The 20004-nt window shown below is 41.7% G+C and overlaps 1 protein-coding gene across 1 annotated transcript in view; it reads left to right on the top strand.

Moving 5' to 3' along the window:
* Positions 1–3240, top strand: part of PREP (prolyl endopeptidase) — a 132535-nt gene extending 129295 nt beyond the window's left edge. The window contains exons 13-15 of the mRNA XM_017878565.1: positions 132–263; positions 791–947; positions 2514–3240. Of these exons, the coding sequence (XP_017734054.1) occupies positions 132–263; positions 791–947; positions 2514–2808 (584 nt within the window). The 3' untranslated portion in view covers positions 2809–3240. The remainder of the gene's footprint in view (positions 1–131; positions 264–790; positions 948–2513) is intronic.
* The last annotated feature ends 16764 nt before the right edge of the window (positions 3241–20004 follow it).

The raw sequence follows: 20004 nt of genomic DNA, 5'->3' as shown, positions 1-20004 counted from the left end.
TTTTAAATGCAGTGTTAACCCATGGTTTTTAAGTTAATCAGTAGTTGAAACTGTGCCCTATCATTTGAATTCCCTTTAAACTGATTTTTATGTTTTGTTAATTAACTTTCTTCCACTTTGGCACATTGTAGGTGGTATCTTGGCCAACAAACAGAACTGCTTTGATGACTTTCAGTGCGCTGCTGAGTATCTGATCAAGGAAGGTTACACATCTCCCAAGAGGCTGACTATTAATGGAGGTTCAAATGGAGGCCTCTTAGTGGGTAAGTACTGGATTTTATTCATTGTACTTACTAGTAGCCCTCTTGGGGTTTTCAGATACACCATCTGTAGGCAGCTCTTGATTTACTTTGTGGATAGGACCACAAAGTGGTATCAGGAGAGCAAAACCTGTTTGTACCATTTGTATTTGGGCATCTGATAAATGACATACAAAGAGACCCTATTCTGCCTTGGGCAGGTCCTGAGATCTTGAACAAGTCCCTTAATCTCCCTTATCACTGTGAAAGCAAGTGAGGATGGGAGGAGGGGATACAGGGTTTCCAGAAAGTCCTCAAGCTTTTCAACATTCACTTTGGGGAGTAAAGCTCTATTACTGATGAGAATCCCCACGCCTCTGACAGATACCGGAGAGGGTGGGGAGCTTTGGGGCCATTGGGCAGGTGATTTCTGATGGTTTCCTCCTATGCTCTGAGGATAAATGCAACCAGGGCTCTGGAAGCTTCTAAGTATTGCCTTGCTTTGTTTAATGATAGACTGCCTCCCTTTTCTTTCTACCTTGGGTTTTTAGCTGCTTGTGCAAATCAGAGACCTGACCTGTTTGGTTGTGTTATTGCCCAAGTTGGAGTAATGGACATGCTGAAGTTTCATAAATATACCATCGGCCATGCTTGGACCACTGATTATGGGTGCTCGGACAGCAAACAACACTTTGAATGGCTTGTCAAGTAAGGTTTTATTGACATATATATGTTGTTAGTGGTTTAATATAAAGTTGAACACAGGACAACAGGATTAGTGCTTGAGCTTTGTCACCTTCAGTGCCTCGCATTTGCATATAATCTACTGGAGAAGAGATAGGAATACCTACTTGTCTTTCTTGTTTTAATATAGTCTTTAACAAAAGCAGCAAACTACAAAAATGTTACAAAAATGTGGTAGAACAAAATTCTACAGATGGCCTCCCAAGATTCCTACCCTTGTTATTCAGACACTTATCTAGGTACTGCTTGCTGTGAGGGAGCAGGATATTAATCTGCTGCTCTTTGGAGTACCTGAGGGGTCCCAAATCACATAAACCCTTAAAGGCTGAGCACATTCTCTGGCTGGAGTCAGGGATGCAGCAGAAAGGGAGGTCAGAGAAATTGGAAGCATATAAAGGATTCAGCCTGCCATTTCTGGCTTTGACGATGGAGGAAGCGGGACCTCTAGAACTTTTGAGCAACCCCTAACCAACAGCCATCAAGGAAACAAGACCTAAGTCCCACAGCCGCACACAACTGAATTCTGCCAACATCCCGAGACTGCAAGTAGGTTTTTTCCAGCGTTTCCCCGTGAGAGTCCAACCAGCCAACACCTTGACTTTGACCTTGGGAGACCCAGAGCAGAGAACCCAGCTGAGCCAACTGAGACTTACAGAACTGTGAGATAAGAAGTCTGTGATGTTTCATGCTGTTAAATTTGTGGTAATTTGTTACTGTAGCAATCAAAAGGTATTATTATACTTTATATCCATATATAGGATTTCCTTTTCTAAATTAAGCAAAGAATATATGCTCCTGAAATGATAGGTCAAAAATAGGGGAAGAGGGTGTTGAGTGTGGTGGCTCACACCTGTGATCCCAGCACTTTAGGAGGCCAAGATAGGCAGATCACTTGAGCTTAGGAGTTCAAGACCAGTCCTCCATGGGCAATGTGGTGAAACACTGTCTCTAAAAAATTAGCTGGGCACGGTGGTGCATGCCTGTAGTTCCAGCTACTCGGGAGGCTGAGATGGAAGGATGGCTTGAGCCTGGGAGACAGAGGTTGCAGTGAGCCAAGATCACACCACTGCATTCCAAGACCCTGTCTCAAAAAAGAAAAAGGAATATATTCAAGTACAGTTGAACTTCTTTTATGCTCAATATAGCTACATATGTTTGAAACCGCAAGTTGCATTATTGAAATCCTATACAACTTCCCTCGTATCCTGCAACCACTATGCTGATAACAATGAGTAAACAGACATTAAAACTTCTTTTTGGCAGTAAGCGTGCCTATGATTTGCGTTGTTTCAGCAGCCCCGTGAGCTTCCTTCTTACAGTCTTTCAAAGTTGGAGCCACATAAATGACACAGCTCCCCAGTTTCCAGGAGCCCTTGCCTCATGGCCTAAATGGTAATGCAAGCACAGTCTGTGGTAGTCACTCACATACTAGTTAACTGCAGTCCTCCTTGCTAGTAAACTACCTACGTCCCTGTGCCATAAAACTCGACTGTTGCTCTCCAGCCTCACAAAGGCGTTTTTGCCTTCCAGATACTCTCCATTGCATAACGTGAAGTTACCGGAAGCAGATGACATCCAGTACCCGTCCATGCTGCTCCTCACTGCTGACCATGATGACCGTGTGGTCCCTCTTCACTCCCTGAAGTTCATTGCCACCCTTCAGTACATCGTGGGCCGCAGCAGGAAGCAAAACAACCCCCTGCTTATCCACGTGGACACCAAGGCGGGCCATGGGGCAGGGAAGCCCACAGCCAAAGTGATAGAGGAAGTCTCAGACATGTTTGCATTCATAGCGCGGTGCCTGAACATCGACTGGATTCCATAAACAGTTTCCTGCTTCCTCCTGGCAATGACAGAAAACCTCAAGGGCTTTCCCACGTTCAAACCGAGAAACCACTGGGCATAATGCTTCCCCACGGGAACATTATTCCTGCACTCACAGACTACAGTTGAACAGAACTGCTGTGGGAATTTTATCTTTTTTAGGCTTCTCCTTTTTAGCAAGCCCTTGGCGTTTCTTTTTCCACCCAGTCTAGGCACACGTGGTTTTTTTTTTTTTAAAAAGGCATGTTTGGATAAATAGCTAAATGGCAACAAACACATTGTGAATATTAGATTGCTGAATTAAGGCTCATAGTCGGGCACACTTATATATAACACCTCAGCGAAATTTGCTTCTATATCCATAACCTCTATATCTTTCAATAAATGTGAGAAATGTTCTCATGGAGAAGACTTCTTTGCAACAATAATAAATGTTATTTAAGAATGACAGGCTTTACTTCCGGTTTCTTCATATTGAGGGGCAAACTCCAGAAGTGGAGTTTTCTGTGAGAATAAAGCATTTCACCTTTCTGCAACAAGTTAGTTAGTTTCCAAGCAGTGAAGTCATAGAATGTTTGTTAGCTTTGAAAATAAGTTGTTCAGCCACTCCATCTCCCTTGTTAGAGGTGATGAAGCTGTCAGAGGGGGTTCACTATCATAAACACTAACCACTTAGTTGGGTAAAAATCTGGGGATCTTTTGGTTTGGATGCCTCCTTTCAAAAATCACTGGACTGGAAAATTCAGATTATTCACCTATTGGTCTGTGTATTGATTTGTTTACAAAGTATTCCTAGAAATCAGAGTTCCCCAAGGAGCTCTCGGAACCAAGGATCCTTGGTTCCAAGAGATCACATGAGTACATTATCCAAACAGATACATATATCCAAGCGTATCTTACAGTCAGAAATTCCAGCATTTCCCAAGCTGTTTCTCTTGCATAGATCACTCCTGGAAATAGAAATAGTTGTACTTGGGGGGAAAAAAAGTTTTTTAAGATATACTATTCCTTAAACTTTCATCCATATAATTTTTTTCAAGACATATATTTTAACATCTCATGAAACAATGTTCCTTTGAATATCAGTTTGGGAAATGCTGATCTAACTTAAAACAGTTTTTTCCCCTTTGTCTTGCTTTATCAGATATGATGAAAATTATTTTATATAGTATCTTAACCTTATATAAAATAACTTAAAATACTTCATTATTCCAATAATTTTGTACTTTTCCAAGTAAGTCCCATCTTCCAAGCTGTACATGTATGTGCTTTTAAGAGCGCTCTCTCATTGTCTACTTCAAGTTATGGTCAAAAATTAGACATACCATTTTGTATCATATCACTGCATACCAAGCATACTGAAAGACAGCTATATGGCTTGGTTTTTCTCTTCTGGAATCATGTTTTCCATTACTATTTAGTACTGTACATAATATAGCTGTCATTGAACGTATGATTCACCATAACCCCTCTGGAAACTGTGTGCCAGTATAGCCAGTGTTGCATACCATGACTCCCATCATCATCACCATCTACTCAGAAGCTGATACTAGCTAGCTTTGGTGTAACTGCTGACCAGCATGGCAGGAAAGAAAGAAAATACATTTGCACAGTCAAGCCAAAGGCAGCCTCTTTCCTAGACTAGCTGTGTTGTGTGAAGTACAGATAGCTGAGTTGTACCCACTGAGTCCAGAGCATTTTCAAGGTTGCACAGAATCTAACCATACTTTCTGAGGTCTGCTTCACAGCAGAAAATACAGTGTGTAGTGTCTGAGCTTCAGATGTCAGGACTGGGTTCAAATCTCAAATGTCACTTAGGAACTGATGATGAGGAATACAGTAATACATTTTTAATGCCTAGCATGATTGGCCTCCAGTTAGGAATTCTCTTTTCCAACCTAATTTTTGTATCTAGATTTTAACAGAATAACTAATCCCACCAACTAAAGGTATTTTGGGGAGTGTGGGGAGCTTTAAACATTAGAAATAAGACTTGAGACTGGGCTCCTACCCAGAACTTTAAGGGATTCTTCTCTGTTCGATCCCACTTTTCTGTATCCTGTGCTCTGCCCTTAGGGTCTTTCTTATCATTACTCTCTTCTAGCTATTTTGAAATGCACAGATGATTGTAAACTATAGACACCCTACTGATCTAACACTAGGTCTTCTTTCAAACTGTATTTGTACCCATTAATCTCTTTATTCTCCCTTTCTCCGCCTACTTTTTTTTAGCTCCCACGTGAGTGGAGAACATTCGATGTTTGTCCTCCTGTGCCTGACTTATTTCACTACCATATTGACCTTCAGTTCCATCCGTGTTGCTGCAAATGACAGGATCTCAGTCTTTTTCATGTCTGAATCATATTCCACCGTATATATGTACCACATTTTCTTTATCTGTTCATCTGCTGATGGGCACGTGGGTTGATTCGCTCTCTTGGCTATTGTGAATAGTGCTGCAGTAGACACAGGAGTGCAGATATCTTTTTGACATACTGATTTCCTTTCTTTTGGATTTATACCCAGTAGTGGAATTGCTCAATCATAGAGGACCTCTATGTTTAGTTTTTTGAGGAGTGTTGTTTTGAAAAAAAAAATAATAGTTGTACATGTTGCACAGGTGGCCTCACTGCTTTGTCTGGTGCTAAACACACCAGAGCATTTGTTACCTTAATAAGATAAAGTCACGTCTATGTTCACTATGTACATACCTGGAATACTGTAAAACTTTCCAATTATGTTTCTTAAATACTCCCACTAAAGCTTAAGCACCTACACACAAATGGTGCTACGAGTTTGAAAAGGATAAATTTCAACTAAGGAAGCCTGTCACCAGTCTCCCAAGGTTTGTCAGTTTTACCAGCCTCTGGAAGTTCCCAGCGGGCCACACAGCTAATGCCCAGAAGGAGTTGCAACGACTCAAAGGCAGGTTAAGGACAGGCTGGAAAGCTGTGGGGGTTGCTGTAAAGAGGCAAGGGTCATACTATTGGGGTGGTCAGGCCAGTGGGATGAGGACTGAGGCCCATGAAGGAGAAACATTGAGCCATTCTCTGCCTCCATATCTCAGGGACTGAAGGTGCAGAGAGAAAAATTCCTGCCCTCATTCAGTTGATATTCCTCCCTGGAATATCAACTGATACTGATATTCAGAGATGATAAATTATCTTGCTCGTGTTTACCCTGTGCCACCTGCTGTAAGCGCTGTGTGTGGATGAATGTTTGTCCTCACACAACTTTAGGAAGCACATAATACCTTTTCCCCCATTTGGCAAAAGTCTAAGTCCCCCAGCCAGGAAGTGGGCAGGCAGGGCAGCAACCCCAGGAGCTGGGCCTTGGAGACTGCACTCTTTTTGAGATGGAGTTTTGCTCTTATGGCCCAGGCTGGAGTACAGTGGTGCTATCTCAGCTCACTGCAACCTCCGCCTCCCGGGTTCAAGTGATTCTCCTGCCTCAGCCTCCCCAGTAGCTGGGATTATAGGTGCATGCCATCACTCCCAGCTAATCTTTTTGTATTTTTAGTAGAGATGGAATTTCGCCATGTTGGCCAGGCTGGTCTTGAACTCCTGACTTCAGGTGATCCACTCACCTCAGCCTCCCAAAGTGCTGGGATTACAGGCATGAGCCACCATGCCCGGCCGAGACAGCTCTCTTACTGCTGTTGTCTGAGTGTTTATATCCTCCCCAAAATGTGTATGTTGAAATCGTAAATCCCAAAGTGATGGTATTAGGAGGCAGGGCCTTCAGGAGGTGATGGGTCATGAGGACAGAATCCTCATGAATGCGACTGGTGCCTTTATATTAGAGCCCAAGGAGAGACCCCCTCATCCCTTCCACCATGTGAGGACACAGGAGACCGTGTCGCCTATGAACCAGGAAGCAACCCTCATCAGACACCAAATCTGCCAGTGCCCTGATCTTAGATATCCCAGACTCTAGGACTGTGAGAGAGAAATTTCTGTTGTTGATAAGCTACCAGTTTATGCTATTATAACAGCTTAAACAGACTAAGATAGCCACGAGCCTATTAAGATAATAAACAGAAAGTATAATTTCAGGAATTAACAAGAAACAGGAATAAAAAGAGCTGTGAAGAAACAAAGTGAGGCAAATCAATAGTCCGAGAGAAGGAATGCTATTTGAGTCGAGGTCAGGGTGCCTCAGGAAGCAACATTTGAACAAAGACCCGAACAGAATGAGGGGACAAACACTGGGTAAAGATATGGGGCTTTGGGGGGGGTGGTAGGGACAGCAGCAATGGGCAGAGCCTGAGGCAGGAACCAGCCAAGCCTTTGGAGGAAGAGCAGGAAGCCAGTGTGGGGGGAACAGGGAGCCAGGCGGGGCCTGGAGGATAGGCTGGAGAAGGCAGGCAGCTCAGTCAGGTGAAGCCACCGAGATGAGACCCGACAACCCTTGGGAAACTGACGGAAGGAGAGCCTAGGGGGAAGCGGTGGGGCTTATTCAAAGAGCAGGTGGCTTAGCACCTTTAAGGAATTTGGGGACAGGGGGCAGCAGGAACCCACCATCACAGAAATCACTGACATGCCACATCATGGATGAACCTCAAAAACATTATAAGTGAAAGAAGCCAGACACAAATGACCGTGTATAGTCTGATTATATTTAAGTGAAGTATCCTGAAAAGGCAATTCTATAAAGACAGAATGTAGATTAGTGGCTACCTGGAGTTGGGGGTGAAGATGGTAATTAACTACTTGGGCATAAAGGATCTAACCGGGATGATGAAAATGTTCTAAAACTGCGTTACAGTAATGGTTGCACAACCTGGTAAATTTACAAAAAAGTCATTGAATTGTACACTTGAAATGTATGAATTTTATGGTTTGTAAATCATAATGTTATCAAAATAATCTCCGGTAGTGAAATAAAGAGAAAAAGGAGCAATGACCCTTTCTGGATGAGTGTCATCCAGGAATAGCCACCTGGAGAATTACAGAGTCAAGTAAGAAAGGCAGGTGACCAGGGGCAACTGAGATAAAAGCTTGCATATCAGTTTTACGCAAAGAGGATGAGGGCTATTTTGAGCAGCCGTCTTTAGGTCAGAGTTCACACTTGCAGACAAAACTGTCCCTCTCTCTCTCTCTGCTGAGTTTGCTCCTGTAGATCAAATGTCAGGCCTGCTGATACGGTGTCCTGAGAATATGCTCTGCATTCACCTTACAGACTTTGCTCTGCTCAGGAGCTCAGGGCCTCCTGCAGCCACATGACCGCAGCACTGAGAAGCAGGCAGGGGGGAGGCACAGGCAAGGAGGCATTCGTTCAATGCCAAGGAAGTGACTAAGGAAGCTCTTGTTTATCATGCAAGAGAAAATGTCTTGGTGGCCATTTGTGGAGGTTATTAACGCCAAATAATCCCAGAAATTATAAACAAAATGTCATAATGGTAATATATGATTTAGAAACTGATTTACATCTAATTAACAAAATATTATAGTGTCTTTGAGTTCCAATGTATTAAAGGCTTTGATAAACATCAGCTTCCAGTCACCTCTATGGAGAGTCAAACTGAGGTTAATCTGAAAACAAAGTTAGCATCAAAACATAATCACCCTAAAACTCCAGAGAAAATGATGGAAGTTAACACAGGTAGCACTGAGTTATTTCCCCAGGACATTCAGGCATTGGCACTGTGATTGGCATTTTTCCAGAGGACCAGGTTGCCTGCGACCCCAGGCCCCAGAAGATGCAGGAACCTGAACACCAGGGCCACCCCCTGCTCCGTCACTACTCTGGTCTTGCCTTGGAGTGTGAAATTCTGCAGTTCATCCAAGACATAATCATGCACCACATAACGACATTTCTGCATATGAGTGCATTGTTTAATGATAGTCCCATAAGATTATAACAAGCTGAAAAATTCCTATCACCTCATGACATCATAGCCACCCTAATGTCACAGTGCAACACGTACATGTTTGTGGTGATACTGTTGTAAACAGACCTACTGCACTGCCGGTTGTATAAAGGTCTAGCACAAACAAGTATGTACACTACCTAATACTTGATCATAACAGCTGTTCCTGGTTTATGTGTTCACTATATTATAGTTTTTATCATTTTGGAGGATACTCCTAAAAACAAAAAAGCTACCCTGTAACAGTCTCAGGCAAGGCCTTCAGGAGGTTTTCCAGAAGAAGTCACTATTATAGGAGATCACAGCTCCATGAGCGTTACTGGCCCTGAAGACCTTGGAAGGATGTGCAGTGAAAGACAGTGAGCAATACTGATGATCCTAACCCCGTGTAGGCCTAGGCTAATGTGTATGTTTGTGTCTTAGTTAACAAGGCTTAAAAGTAAAATATATATATACATGAAAAACAAATAGTTTTGTATAGCTGTACAATGTATGTGTTTCTTGTTTTTGAGACGGAGTATCGCTCTGTTGCCCAGGCTGGAGTGCAGTGGTGCGATCTCAGCTCACTGCAAGCTCTGCCTCCCTGGTTCATGCCATTCTCCTGCCTCAGCCTCCCAAGTAGCTGGGACTACAGGTGCCTGCCACCACGCCTGGCTAATTTTTTGTATTTTTAGTAGAGACGGGGTTTCACTGTGTTAGCCAGGATGGTCTCCATCTCCTGACCTTGGGATCCGCCCGCCTCAGCCTCCCAAAGTGCTGGGATTACGGGGGTGAGCCACCACGCCCGGCCCAATGTATGTGTTTTAAGCTAAGTGTTATTTTTTATTTACTTATTTATTTTAGACAGTTTCCCTCTTGTCGCCCATGCTGGACTGTAATGGTGTGTTCTCAGCTCACTGCAACTTCCACCTCCTGGGTTCAAGCGATTCTCCTGCCTCAGCCTCCCGAGTAGCTGGGATTACAGGTGCCCACCACCATGCCTGGCTAATTTTTGTATTTTTAGTAGAGACAGGGTTGCACCATGTTGGCCAGGTTAGTCTCGGACTCCTGACCTCAGGTGATCCACCCCCGTCGGCCTCCGAAAGTGCTGGGATTGCAGGCATGAGCCACAGCGTGCCAGCCAAGGTTATGCAGTTTTAGCAAGCATACCCCAGATGTGACGTTGTGCTCTTCTCAGTGCGTCCTAATGGGGGCACAGGGTGTTCATATGTCTTATTCCTGGTGACATCAATTTGGATCACTTGGTTAAGGTGGTGTCTCCCTAGTCTCTCCACTATAAAGTGACTATTTTTCCCTCTCAAAGATTACCTTAAAATTTAAGGTAAGTTGTATTTTGTCTTAATTCAGATGCATATTTAAATACCACTTTGGAAAAATATTTCAGACAAATTATAATAAAAATTTATATAAATAAGGTTCCTGTGTGTCCTATCTCAAATAGTTATTACCATCTGTCCCTAAACCTGGACGATGTCTTGATTTTTTTCCTTCTTAAATCCAGTTGTCAGCAAGTTCTACCAAATTCTACCTTCTAAATTTGCCTCAAATGTACCCATGTCTCTCTATCCTCACCATGCTTCATAATTGCTCTCCCTGACTCCAAGTTTTGTTCCTTTCAGATTCTACTCCAGGGCTTTATACAAATGGGTAAGATCAGGTCACCTCCCATTTTAAGCCTTCTGTGGCTTGTCTTAAGCAGAGACAATCTCTGCAGCAAAGCCTGGGATGGGCCCTGCAGGATGAACTGGTGGTAGAATGATCTAGGCAGCTGAACAAGTTAATCTCCCAGCTGCAGATCAGAATCAGCTGGAGAGCTTATTACAGCTATAAATCCATGGAGTCCTACCTACAGAGATTCTGACTCACAAGGAACCAAGAGCTGCTGTTTAACAAGCTCCCCAGGTGATTCCAATTTGGTGGTCAACAGAGGAATCACTGACTTAACACAGCAAAATGATGTCAGTTCTGATGTTGGTTCCCAGGAGGAACTTTTTCCTCCATTTTTCAACTTTCTGTAATGCTGTTGCAATTCTGCTATAATTTCTAAATATATCTTTAAAAGTTATATTATACTAAAGGTTTTATTTAAAATCAGCAAAATATGAACTCTTTGCATATTCTAACTTCTGTTGAATTTGCACATTATTACAAGAATGTTCTTTTTCTTAAGAATGGTGATCATTTTATTTCCTAAGACTCATTATATTTAAATCCCTAGTGGTATGCATACAATCTTCTTGGGATCATGATATGTAGTTCTATTGTCCTATTTTAAAGATCCCAGTGTCCAGCAAAGAACATTTACCAAGCTCTGGTCCCCATATTTTAAAATTTAGGCGGGGCCCTGTGCATGGCTGTGGAGTAGACAAATACAGCCAGTTCACCTAGTGCTAAAATGTATTTTAGTCATTCCCAATTTTTTTTTTTTTGAGATGGAGTCTTCCTTTGTCACCCGGGCTGGAGTGCAATGGTGCAATCTCAGCTCACTGCCACCTTTGCCTCCTGGGTTCAAGCAATTCTTCTGCCTCAGCCTCCAGAGTAGCTAGGACAGCAGGCGCCCACCACCACACCCAGCTAATTTTTACATTTTTAGTAGAGATGAGGTTTCTGTATGTTGGCCAGGCTGGTCTTGAACTCCTCTGACCTCAGGTGATTCGCCCACCTAGGCCTCCCAAAGTGCTGGGATTACAGGCGTGAGCCACCGTGCCTAGCCCCAATACTTTGAAATTTAAATAAAAATTCAGCAATTTCAAAAATGTAAGTAAGCAATTATTTCTATCAAGTTCATTACCTGTGCCAGACTTATTAATGCCTCAGCATAATTCCCTACATGGTAACCTTTAGCCTCATTTCTAAGATAGCAAAATACATGATCCACCAATGAATTTTAAAGTTCGACTTATATATATTAAATATAATATATAATATTCATATATTAATTTCATTATATTAATTTATAATATATGATATATTATACATTAAACACTAAATAATGTGAACACTATTAGGATGAGAGGTACACTGAAAGCCCAGAATCCACCACTATGCAACATACGTAAGAAATCTGTACTTTACTTCCTAAATCGATAAAAATAAAAACATATTTAAATCTATGTACAGATAAAATGTGAACAAATATTTTATCTCCCAACAAAATAAAAGGAGTGGCATCTAATCTGATTTTTTTTTTTCAGTCCACATGTACCTCCCTCCACTTCTCCTGATGTTACAGGTTTTGCACTTGAATGCGCTGGGAAAATGCTGGCAGAGAGAGAGGAGATGGGGAGTAGAGGAGTCTCAGTAGATACTGGCTTGTGATCATTTGTACTTCCCAGTTCCCTAAACCCTCTACTCTAAGTCAGAACCACTGCAGAATGTGACTTTTTTGTAGGTCTAGAGCTAACTCGTTCACCACCTGTTCCTTCATATTTTTTCTTGTGGCAAATATACACACATATGCATATATTTTTAAGACTATTTTTAAGCAGTATTGGGTTCACAGCAATATTAAAGAGGAATGTAGAGATTTCCCATATATCTCCTCCCCCCACACACGACATAGACTTCCCCATTATCAACATCCCCCACCTCAGAGGTACATCTTGTTCTGACTGATGAACTTACATGGACACATTATAATCACCCAAAGTCCATAGTTTACATTAGGGTTCACTTTTGGTGGTGTACATTCTGTTGGTTTGGAAAAACGTATAATGACATGTATCTATCATTTTAGTATCATACAGAGCATTTTCTCTGTCCTGAAAATCCTCTGTGCTCCATATTCATCCTCCCCAACCCTTGAAAACCCCAGATCCTTTTACTGTCTCCATGGTTTTGCCTTTTCAGAATATCATATAGTTAATTTTACAGCATGTAGCCTTTTCAGATTGGCTTCTTTCACTTAGTAATTTTCTCCATGTCTTTTCATGGCTTGATCGCTAATTTCTTTTTAGTTCTGAAATACATACTATTATCTGTGTGTACTACAGTTTATTTATCCATCCACCTACTGAAGGACATCTTGGTGGCTTCCAAGTTTTGGCAATTATGAATAAACTGCTATAAACACCCATGCACAAGTTTTGTGTGGATGTGAGTTTAACTCCTTTGAGTAAATACTAAGGAACACAATTGCTGGACTGTATGATAAGAGAATGTTTAGTTCTGTAAGAAACTGGCAAACTGTCTTTCAAAGTGGCTACATCATTTTGCATCCCCACCAGCGATGAATGAGAGCTCCCATTGCTCCACGTTCTGGCCAGCATTTGTCAGTGTTACAGATATCGGCCATCCTGACAGGCATGTAGTGGTATTTGTTTTCTGTTTGTGTGTTTCCCTGATAACATGTGATGTGGAGCATCTTTTTTTTTTTTTTTTTTTTTGAGGTGGAGTCTCGCTCTGTCACCCAGGCTGGGGTGCAGTGGCATGATCTTGGCTCACTACAACCTCTGCCTCCCAGGTTGAAGCGATTCTCCTGCCTCAGCCTCCCGAGTAGCTGGGATCACAGGCATGAGCCACCACACCTGGCCGGAGCATCTTTTTATATGCTTATTTGTCATCTGTATATCTTCTTTGGTGAGATGTCTGTTAAGGTCTTTGGCCCATTTTTTAAGGGCCAAAGAGGAATTTCTACATTCCTCTTAAATTTTGCTGAGAACCCAATACTGCTTGTTTGTTTTCTTATTCTTCAATATTAAGAGTTCTTTTTATATTTTGGATTATAGTCTCTTATCAGATAAGACTTTTGCAAATACTTTCTCCGAGTCTATGACTTGTCTTCTCATTTTCTCAACACTGTATTTCACAGAGCAGTTTTTCATTTTCATAAAGTCCAACTTACCATTTCTTTCATAAAGCATGCCTTTGGTGTTATATCTTAAAAGTAATTGCTATCCCCAAGGTCATTTAGATTTTCTATGTTACCTTCTAGGACTCTTATGGTTTTCCATTTTATATTTAGGTCTATGATCCATTTGAGTTAATTTCTGTGAAGGGTATGAGGTCTATGTTTTTTTGTTTTGTTTTGTTTTTGTTTTTTGCCTGTGGAAGTCCAGTTGTTCCAGCACCATTTGTTGAAAAGACTGTCTTTCTTCATTGTATTGCCTTTGCTCCTTTGCCAATGTAAGATGACTAGATGTATGTGGGTCTATTTCTGGATTGTCTGTTCTGTTCCATTGATCTGTTTGCCTGTTCTTTTGGCTTGATTACTGTCTTGATTACTGTAGTTTATAGTAAGTTTTGAAGTCAGGTAGTGTCTGTCCTCAAACTTTGTTATTCTCATTCAAAATTGTGTTGACTATTCTGGATATTTTGTTTCTTCATATAAACTTTAGAATCAGTTTGTTAATAGCCTCAAAATAAGTTTCTGGGATTTTGATTGGGATTGCATTGAATGTATAGATCAAGTTGAAAAGAACTTTTTTTTTTTTTTTTTTTTTTGAGACAGTCTCACTGTGTCACCCAGTCTGGAGTACAGTGGCATGATCACAGCTCACTGCAGCCTCGATATTCTGGACTCAAGCAATCCTTCTGCCTCCACCCCCCAAGTAGCTGGGACTACAGGTGCACAACATCATGCTTGGCTAAGTTTTGTATTTTTTGTAGAGACAGGGTTTTGCCATGTTGCCCAGGCTGGTCTCAAACTCCTGAGCTCAAGAGATCTGTCTATCTCAGTGTCCCAAAGTGCTGGGATTACAGGCGTGGGCCACTGCTCCTGGTCAGAACCAACATCTTAATAGTATTAGTTTTCCTATCCATGTACATGGAATATCAGCCCACTTATGTAGTTGAGTCCATTCAGAGTTTTATAGGTTTCCTCACATAGATTTTATACATGTTAGGTTTATAGCTAAATATTTTATTTGTGGAGGTGTTAATGTAATATTTACATTTGTATTGTGGTTTTAATTTCAAATTCCATTTATTTGCTGCTAGAATACAGGACAGCAATTGACTTTTATAGATTAACCTGGTACCCTGCAACCTTGCTATAATCACTTCATAGTTTCAGTAGTTTGTTTTTTGTCAGTTCTTTTGGATGTTCTACATGGATGATTATGACATTTATGAACAAGAGTTTACTTCTTCCTTCCCAATGTGTTTAACTTTTATTTCCTTTTCTTGTCTTATTGCATTAGTAACTTCAAGTGCCATTTTGAAAAGGAGTTGTGAGAAGCGACATCCTTGCCTTCTTTCTGATTTTAGGGGGAAAGCTTTTTCTCACCATAAAGCATGATATAGCTGTAGGTTTTCTGTAGATATTCTTTATCATGCTGAAGAAGTTCTCCTTTGTTCCTGGTTCACTGAGAATTTTTATTATGGATGAGTGTGGATTTTGTCAAATGCTCTTCCTGCATCTATTGATAACACTGATTTTTTTCTTTTTAAGCCTTTTGATATGGTGGATTAATTGATTTTCAAATGTTGAACAGGACTGGAAATAGCTGTGATAAATCCCAGTTGGTCATGGTGTATAATTCTTTTATACATTGTTGGATTTGATTTGGTAATTCTTTTGAGGATTTTTGCATCTACGTTCATCAGAAATATTGGTTATAGTTTTCTTGTAATGTCTTTGTCTGGCTTTGGTATTAGAATAATGCTAGCCTCATAGAATGAGTTAGAAAGTATTCCCTCTGGACCAGGTGCAGTGGCTCATGCCTGTAATCCCAGCACTTTGGAGGCCAAGGCAGGCAGATCACAAGGTCAAGAGATTGAGACTATCCTAGCCAATATGGTGAAACCCCATCTCTACTAAAAATACAAAAATTAGCCAGGTGTTGTGGCACATGCCTGTAGTCCCAGCTACTTGGGAGGCTGAGGCAGGAGAATCCCTGGAACCCAGAAGGCAGAGGCTGCAGTGAGCCAGGATTGCACCATTGCACTCCAGCCTGGCTGACAGAGCAAGACTCCATCTTAAAAAAAAAAAAAAAAAAAAAAAAAAAAAAGTATTCCCTCTGCTTTTATCCTGTGAAAGAGATTGTGAAGAATTGATATAATATCTTCCTTAAATGTTTGTAGATTTCACTAGTGAACCCACCTGGACCTGTGATTTCTGTTTTGGAAACTGATTATTGATTCAATTTCTTTAATAGATACAGACTTACTCAAATAGTCCATTTCTTCTTGTTTGAATTTTGGCCACTTGTGTATTTCAAGGAATCAATCCATTTCCTCTAGGTTATCACATTTGTGGGTGTAGAGTTGTTCATAGTATGTTTTTGTTATCCTTTTAATGTCCTTGGGTATGTAATAATGACCCCTCTTTTCATTTCTGATATAATTTTTTTCCATTTTGTTTTAGAGACAGAATCTCACTATGTTGCCCAGGCTGGCCTTGAACTCCTGGCCTCAAGTGATTCTCCTCCCTCAGCCTCCCAAGTAACTAGGATTACAGACATGTGCCACTGCACCGAGCTTCTTTCAACACTTTAAATATTTCAGTCCATTCTCTTTTGGCTTGCATGCTTTCTGGGGAGAAGCAGGATGCAATTCTTATTTTTTATTCCTTTAAAAGTAACATGTTCTTTTCCTCTGGCTTATTTCAGGATTTTCTTTTTTCTTTGCTTCATTTCTTTATTCATTTTTAGAGACAAGGTCTTACTCTATCACCCAGGCTGGAGTGCAATGGCGTGATTACAGCTCACTGTAGCCTTGAACTCCTGATCTCAAGCAACAGGACTTTTTATTTATCTTTGGCTTTCTGTAGTTTGAAAATGATATGCCTAGGTGTGGGTGTTTTGGCATTTATCCTGCTAAGTGTTCTCTGAGCTTCCTGGATTTGTGGTTTGGTGTCTGATGTTAATAGGAGGAAATTCTCAGTCATTTTTTTTTGTTTTGTTTTGAGATGGTGTCTCTCTGTATTGCCCAGGCTGGAGTGCAGTGGCACAATCTTGGCTCACTGCAACCTCTGCCTCCCAGGTTCAAGTGATTCTCCTGCCTCAGCCTCCCAAGGAGCTGGGATTACAGGTGCCCGCCACCACACCTGGGTAATTTTTGTATTTTTAGTAGAGACGAGGTTTCACCATGTTGGCCAGGCTGGTCTTGAACTCCTGACCTAAGGTGATCCACCCTCCTTGGCCTCCCAAAGTGCTGGAATTACAGGCATGAGCCACCACGCTCGGCCATTATTGTTTCAAATATTTCTTCTGCTCCTCTTTCTTCTTCTTCTGGTATTCCCACTACACACGTGTTACTCCTTCGTAGTTGTCCCATAGATCTTGGATATTCTAGTTAGTTGTTTTCAATCTTTGTTTTCTTTGCTTTTTAGTTTTCGAAGTTTCTATTGATGTATCCTCAAGCTTGGAGATTCTTTCCTTGGCCATGTCCAGTCTACTAGTAATCCTATGAAAGGCATTCTTCATATCCGTTAAGCACTACTTTTCTGTTCTTTTTTAGAATTTCCATCTCTCTGCTTACATTGCCCATCTGTTTTTGCAAGCTGTCTACTTTACCCAGTAGAGCCCTTAGCACATTAATCATAGTTGTTTTAAACTCCTGATTTGATAATTCCAACATCGTTGCATGCCTGGCACTGATACTTGCTCTGTGGTGTGTTTGTTTCTCTGTTTTTATTTGTTGACTTCTAGTATGCCTTGTAATTTTTTCTTGATAGCTGGACACAATGTGTTGGATCAAAGGAAATGCTGTAAATAGTTCTTTTGTAATGTGGTGGGGTAAGGTATGGGTGGCGGGGCAGCATGCTATAGTGCTATAATTATATCTCGGTCTTAGTGGTCCTGTGACTCACTCTGGGCTGTGAACTTCACAAGTGTTTCTCAGTTTTTTCCCTCCCCTTAGGTGGTACAGGATGACTGGAGGGGGCTGGAGTTGGGTATTTCCCTTCTTCCACATGAAATGCTAAAACTGACTGGAATTGGGTATTCCCTACCCCCATCTGTTAGGCTTTGATAATACCCAGCAGATTAGGTTCTGGTCAGCCAGTTTCTCCTGATAGCGAACACTCGTATTAAGAACAAAGTACCCTGGCATATTTCAACAGGGTTCATTTTCCCCTCCCTTTACCAAAAGTACAAGGCAATTTTTCTCTGGAACTGCTCAAGCTCTTGGAGAGAAATTTCACAATATTGTAAGGGCCCCCACTATGACCAGGTCCTCCTGGAGCTTTTTTTTTTTTTTTTTTTTTTTTTTTTTCCCGGTAAAAAGAGGGTTTCACCATGTTGCCCAGCCTGGTTTCGAACTCCTGGGCTCAAGCAATCCTCCCAGCTCAGCCTCCCAGAGTGCTGAGATTATGGGTATGAGCCACCATGCCTGGCCCCTGGAGTTTTTAAAAGTCAGTGCTGTCCACACTATATCTCTGACAATTCATCAATTACAGTTAAGGTTTTCCTACTCTGGCACTGGTTCCCATCGAGGTTCCACTTGGGCATGAGTCTTTGCTCCAGTAAGCTGTGTCTCCCTGTATTTGCTTATCTCTCCAATCTTGGGAACAACAATTTGCCCTGTGTCCTCCCCTCTCACAGACCAAGAAGACTTCTTGACTTTTTAGTCTGTTCAGGTTTTACTCGTTACTAGGATGAAACAGTGATTCCGAGCTCTTTACATGAAAGAGAGAAACCAGGAGTCTACAAATGTGTATTTTTTAACTGTTAAGAAAAATTAATGGATACAAATTATGACAAAATTTTGATTAAGAAATGAACTTTCAGTCAGGCACAGTGGCTCACGCTTGTAATCCCAGCACTTTGGGAGGCTAAGGCAGGCAGATCACCTGAGATCGGGAGTTCGAGACCAGCCTGACCAACGTGGAGAAACCCCATCTCCATTAAAAATACAAAATTAGCCAGGTATGGTGGCGCATGCCTGTAATCCCAGCTACCTGGGAGACTGAGGCAGGAGAAGAGCTTGAACCCAGGAGGCAGAGGTTGTGGTGAGCTGAGATCGAGCCATTGCATGGGCAACAAGAGCGAAACTCCATCTCAAAAAAAAAAGAAATGAACTTTCTTGTAGTTTGCATGAATGAATGAGGAAAATATAGATAGTGGGATAAGATCTTTATCACAGACTCTGACCATATGCAAAAGAAAGAAAACTTGAAAATTAACAAAGTACTATGAATTTGAAAATTCAGTATTCTGCTGTGTTTAATTATTACTTTTAATTTTGGAGTCTCAAATGTAAATCCAATAAGCTCCAAATGAATGAAACACAAAATCAACTGGGAGAACTAATCGAGGGTTTCACCAAAAAACAATTTTGTACTGTATGGGATTTTCCACTGGGGATTACTACAGCATTTTTATTAAAAGGTGATGGACTGAGTCATTACTATAAGGCCAAACCACACTACGTTTTATCTGTTTGGAGTATGTATCTCGGAAGAATCATGAACGTCTTTGGAGATTAAATGAGACATCTAAAAGTAGAAACCAGAAAAAAAAAAAAAAAAAAACTTGAAAGGAGCAGAGAAACTGACGTTAAGCACATGGGATGAACTGCTGAGGCTGAACACAGAACTTAGCCCTGAGTCTACAGGCTCCTGGATGAACTTGGGTGAATTACCCTCACTTCAAGAGCCTCAGCTTCTCAGTCACAAAATACAAATCTATTGATCTAAAAAAGGCTATTATATAATACTTGGATTGAGTAAATGACTGCCCTACCCAAAGATACCCTCTCTGCCAGCTGGTCTCTCCATCTTCCTACTAGGGTCCAGCTCATGTCTCACATTGGTGACTGCTGAGGATCAGTAGGCCCATCCGTCTGCCCACTGGGGACAGCATTCTGTCATCCACCACCTGGGTCCAGCGTGCCAGTCACTTGCTCTGCAGCTTCTTCATGCTGACCTCAGGCTCCAGCTACTCCTCCATCCTCCCAGAATCCCTCAATTTCTTCAGCAGGACTCTTAAGGGTCTCTAGTCCTCTGCACACCGTCTGCAGGCTGGGGAGAGCCAGAAGCTGCCTCAGGCCCATCTGTCAGCCAGCTTCTCGCTCAGGGACATATCACAGCCAATGTGCCAACCAGCCGATATTGCCATCCTCCCAAGGGATCCAGAGCGGGGCAGGACACAAATCCCTTTGCTTTTGTGTCCACTGATTCGCCATGGCTCCTCTCTCCAGCCATCAGCCCATAAAGGAGTGGTCAGGACATGTCTCACTGACTGCTTCCCCTCCGTCTATCTTCCCTCCTCTCTCACACGTTCCTCCTCCCCTGTCATAGGCTACTTCTCTCTGTCCCTGCTGTTTATTGTCATCTGGTCCACCAGGACAGCTCTTAATAGATGCTAAAGAAATTCTCTCTCCACAAAGCTTGCCTTTCAAAACTAGTGCTTTTCTGCAAACCCGGAAGTCCTCTTCTAGAAG

Source organism: Rhinopithecus bieti, unplaced genomic scaffold (genome assembly GCF_001698545.2).
Source record: "Rhinopithecus bieti isolate Rb0 unplaced genomic scaffold, ASM169854v2 scaffold_10614, whole genome shotgun sequence".
NCBI lineage: Eukaryota > Metazoa > Chordata > Mammalia > Primates > Cercopithecidae > Rhinopithecus > Rhinopithecus bieti.
Note: the sequence above shows the minus strand (reverse complement) of the source record. Positions and strands in the feature narration are given on the sequence as shown.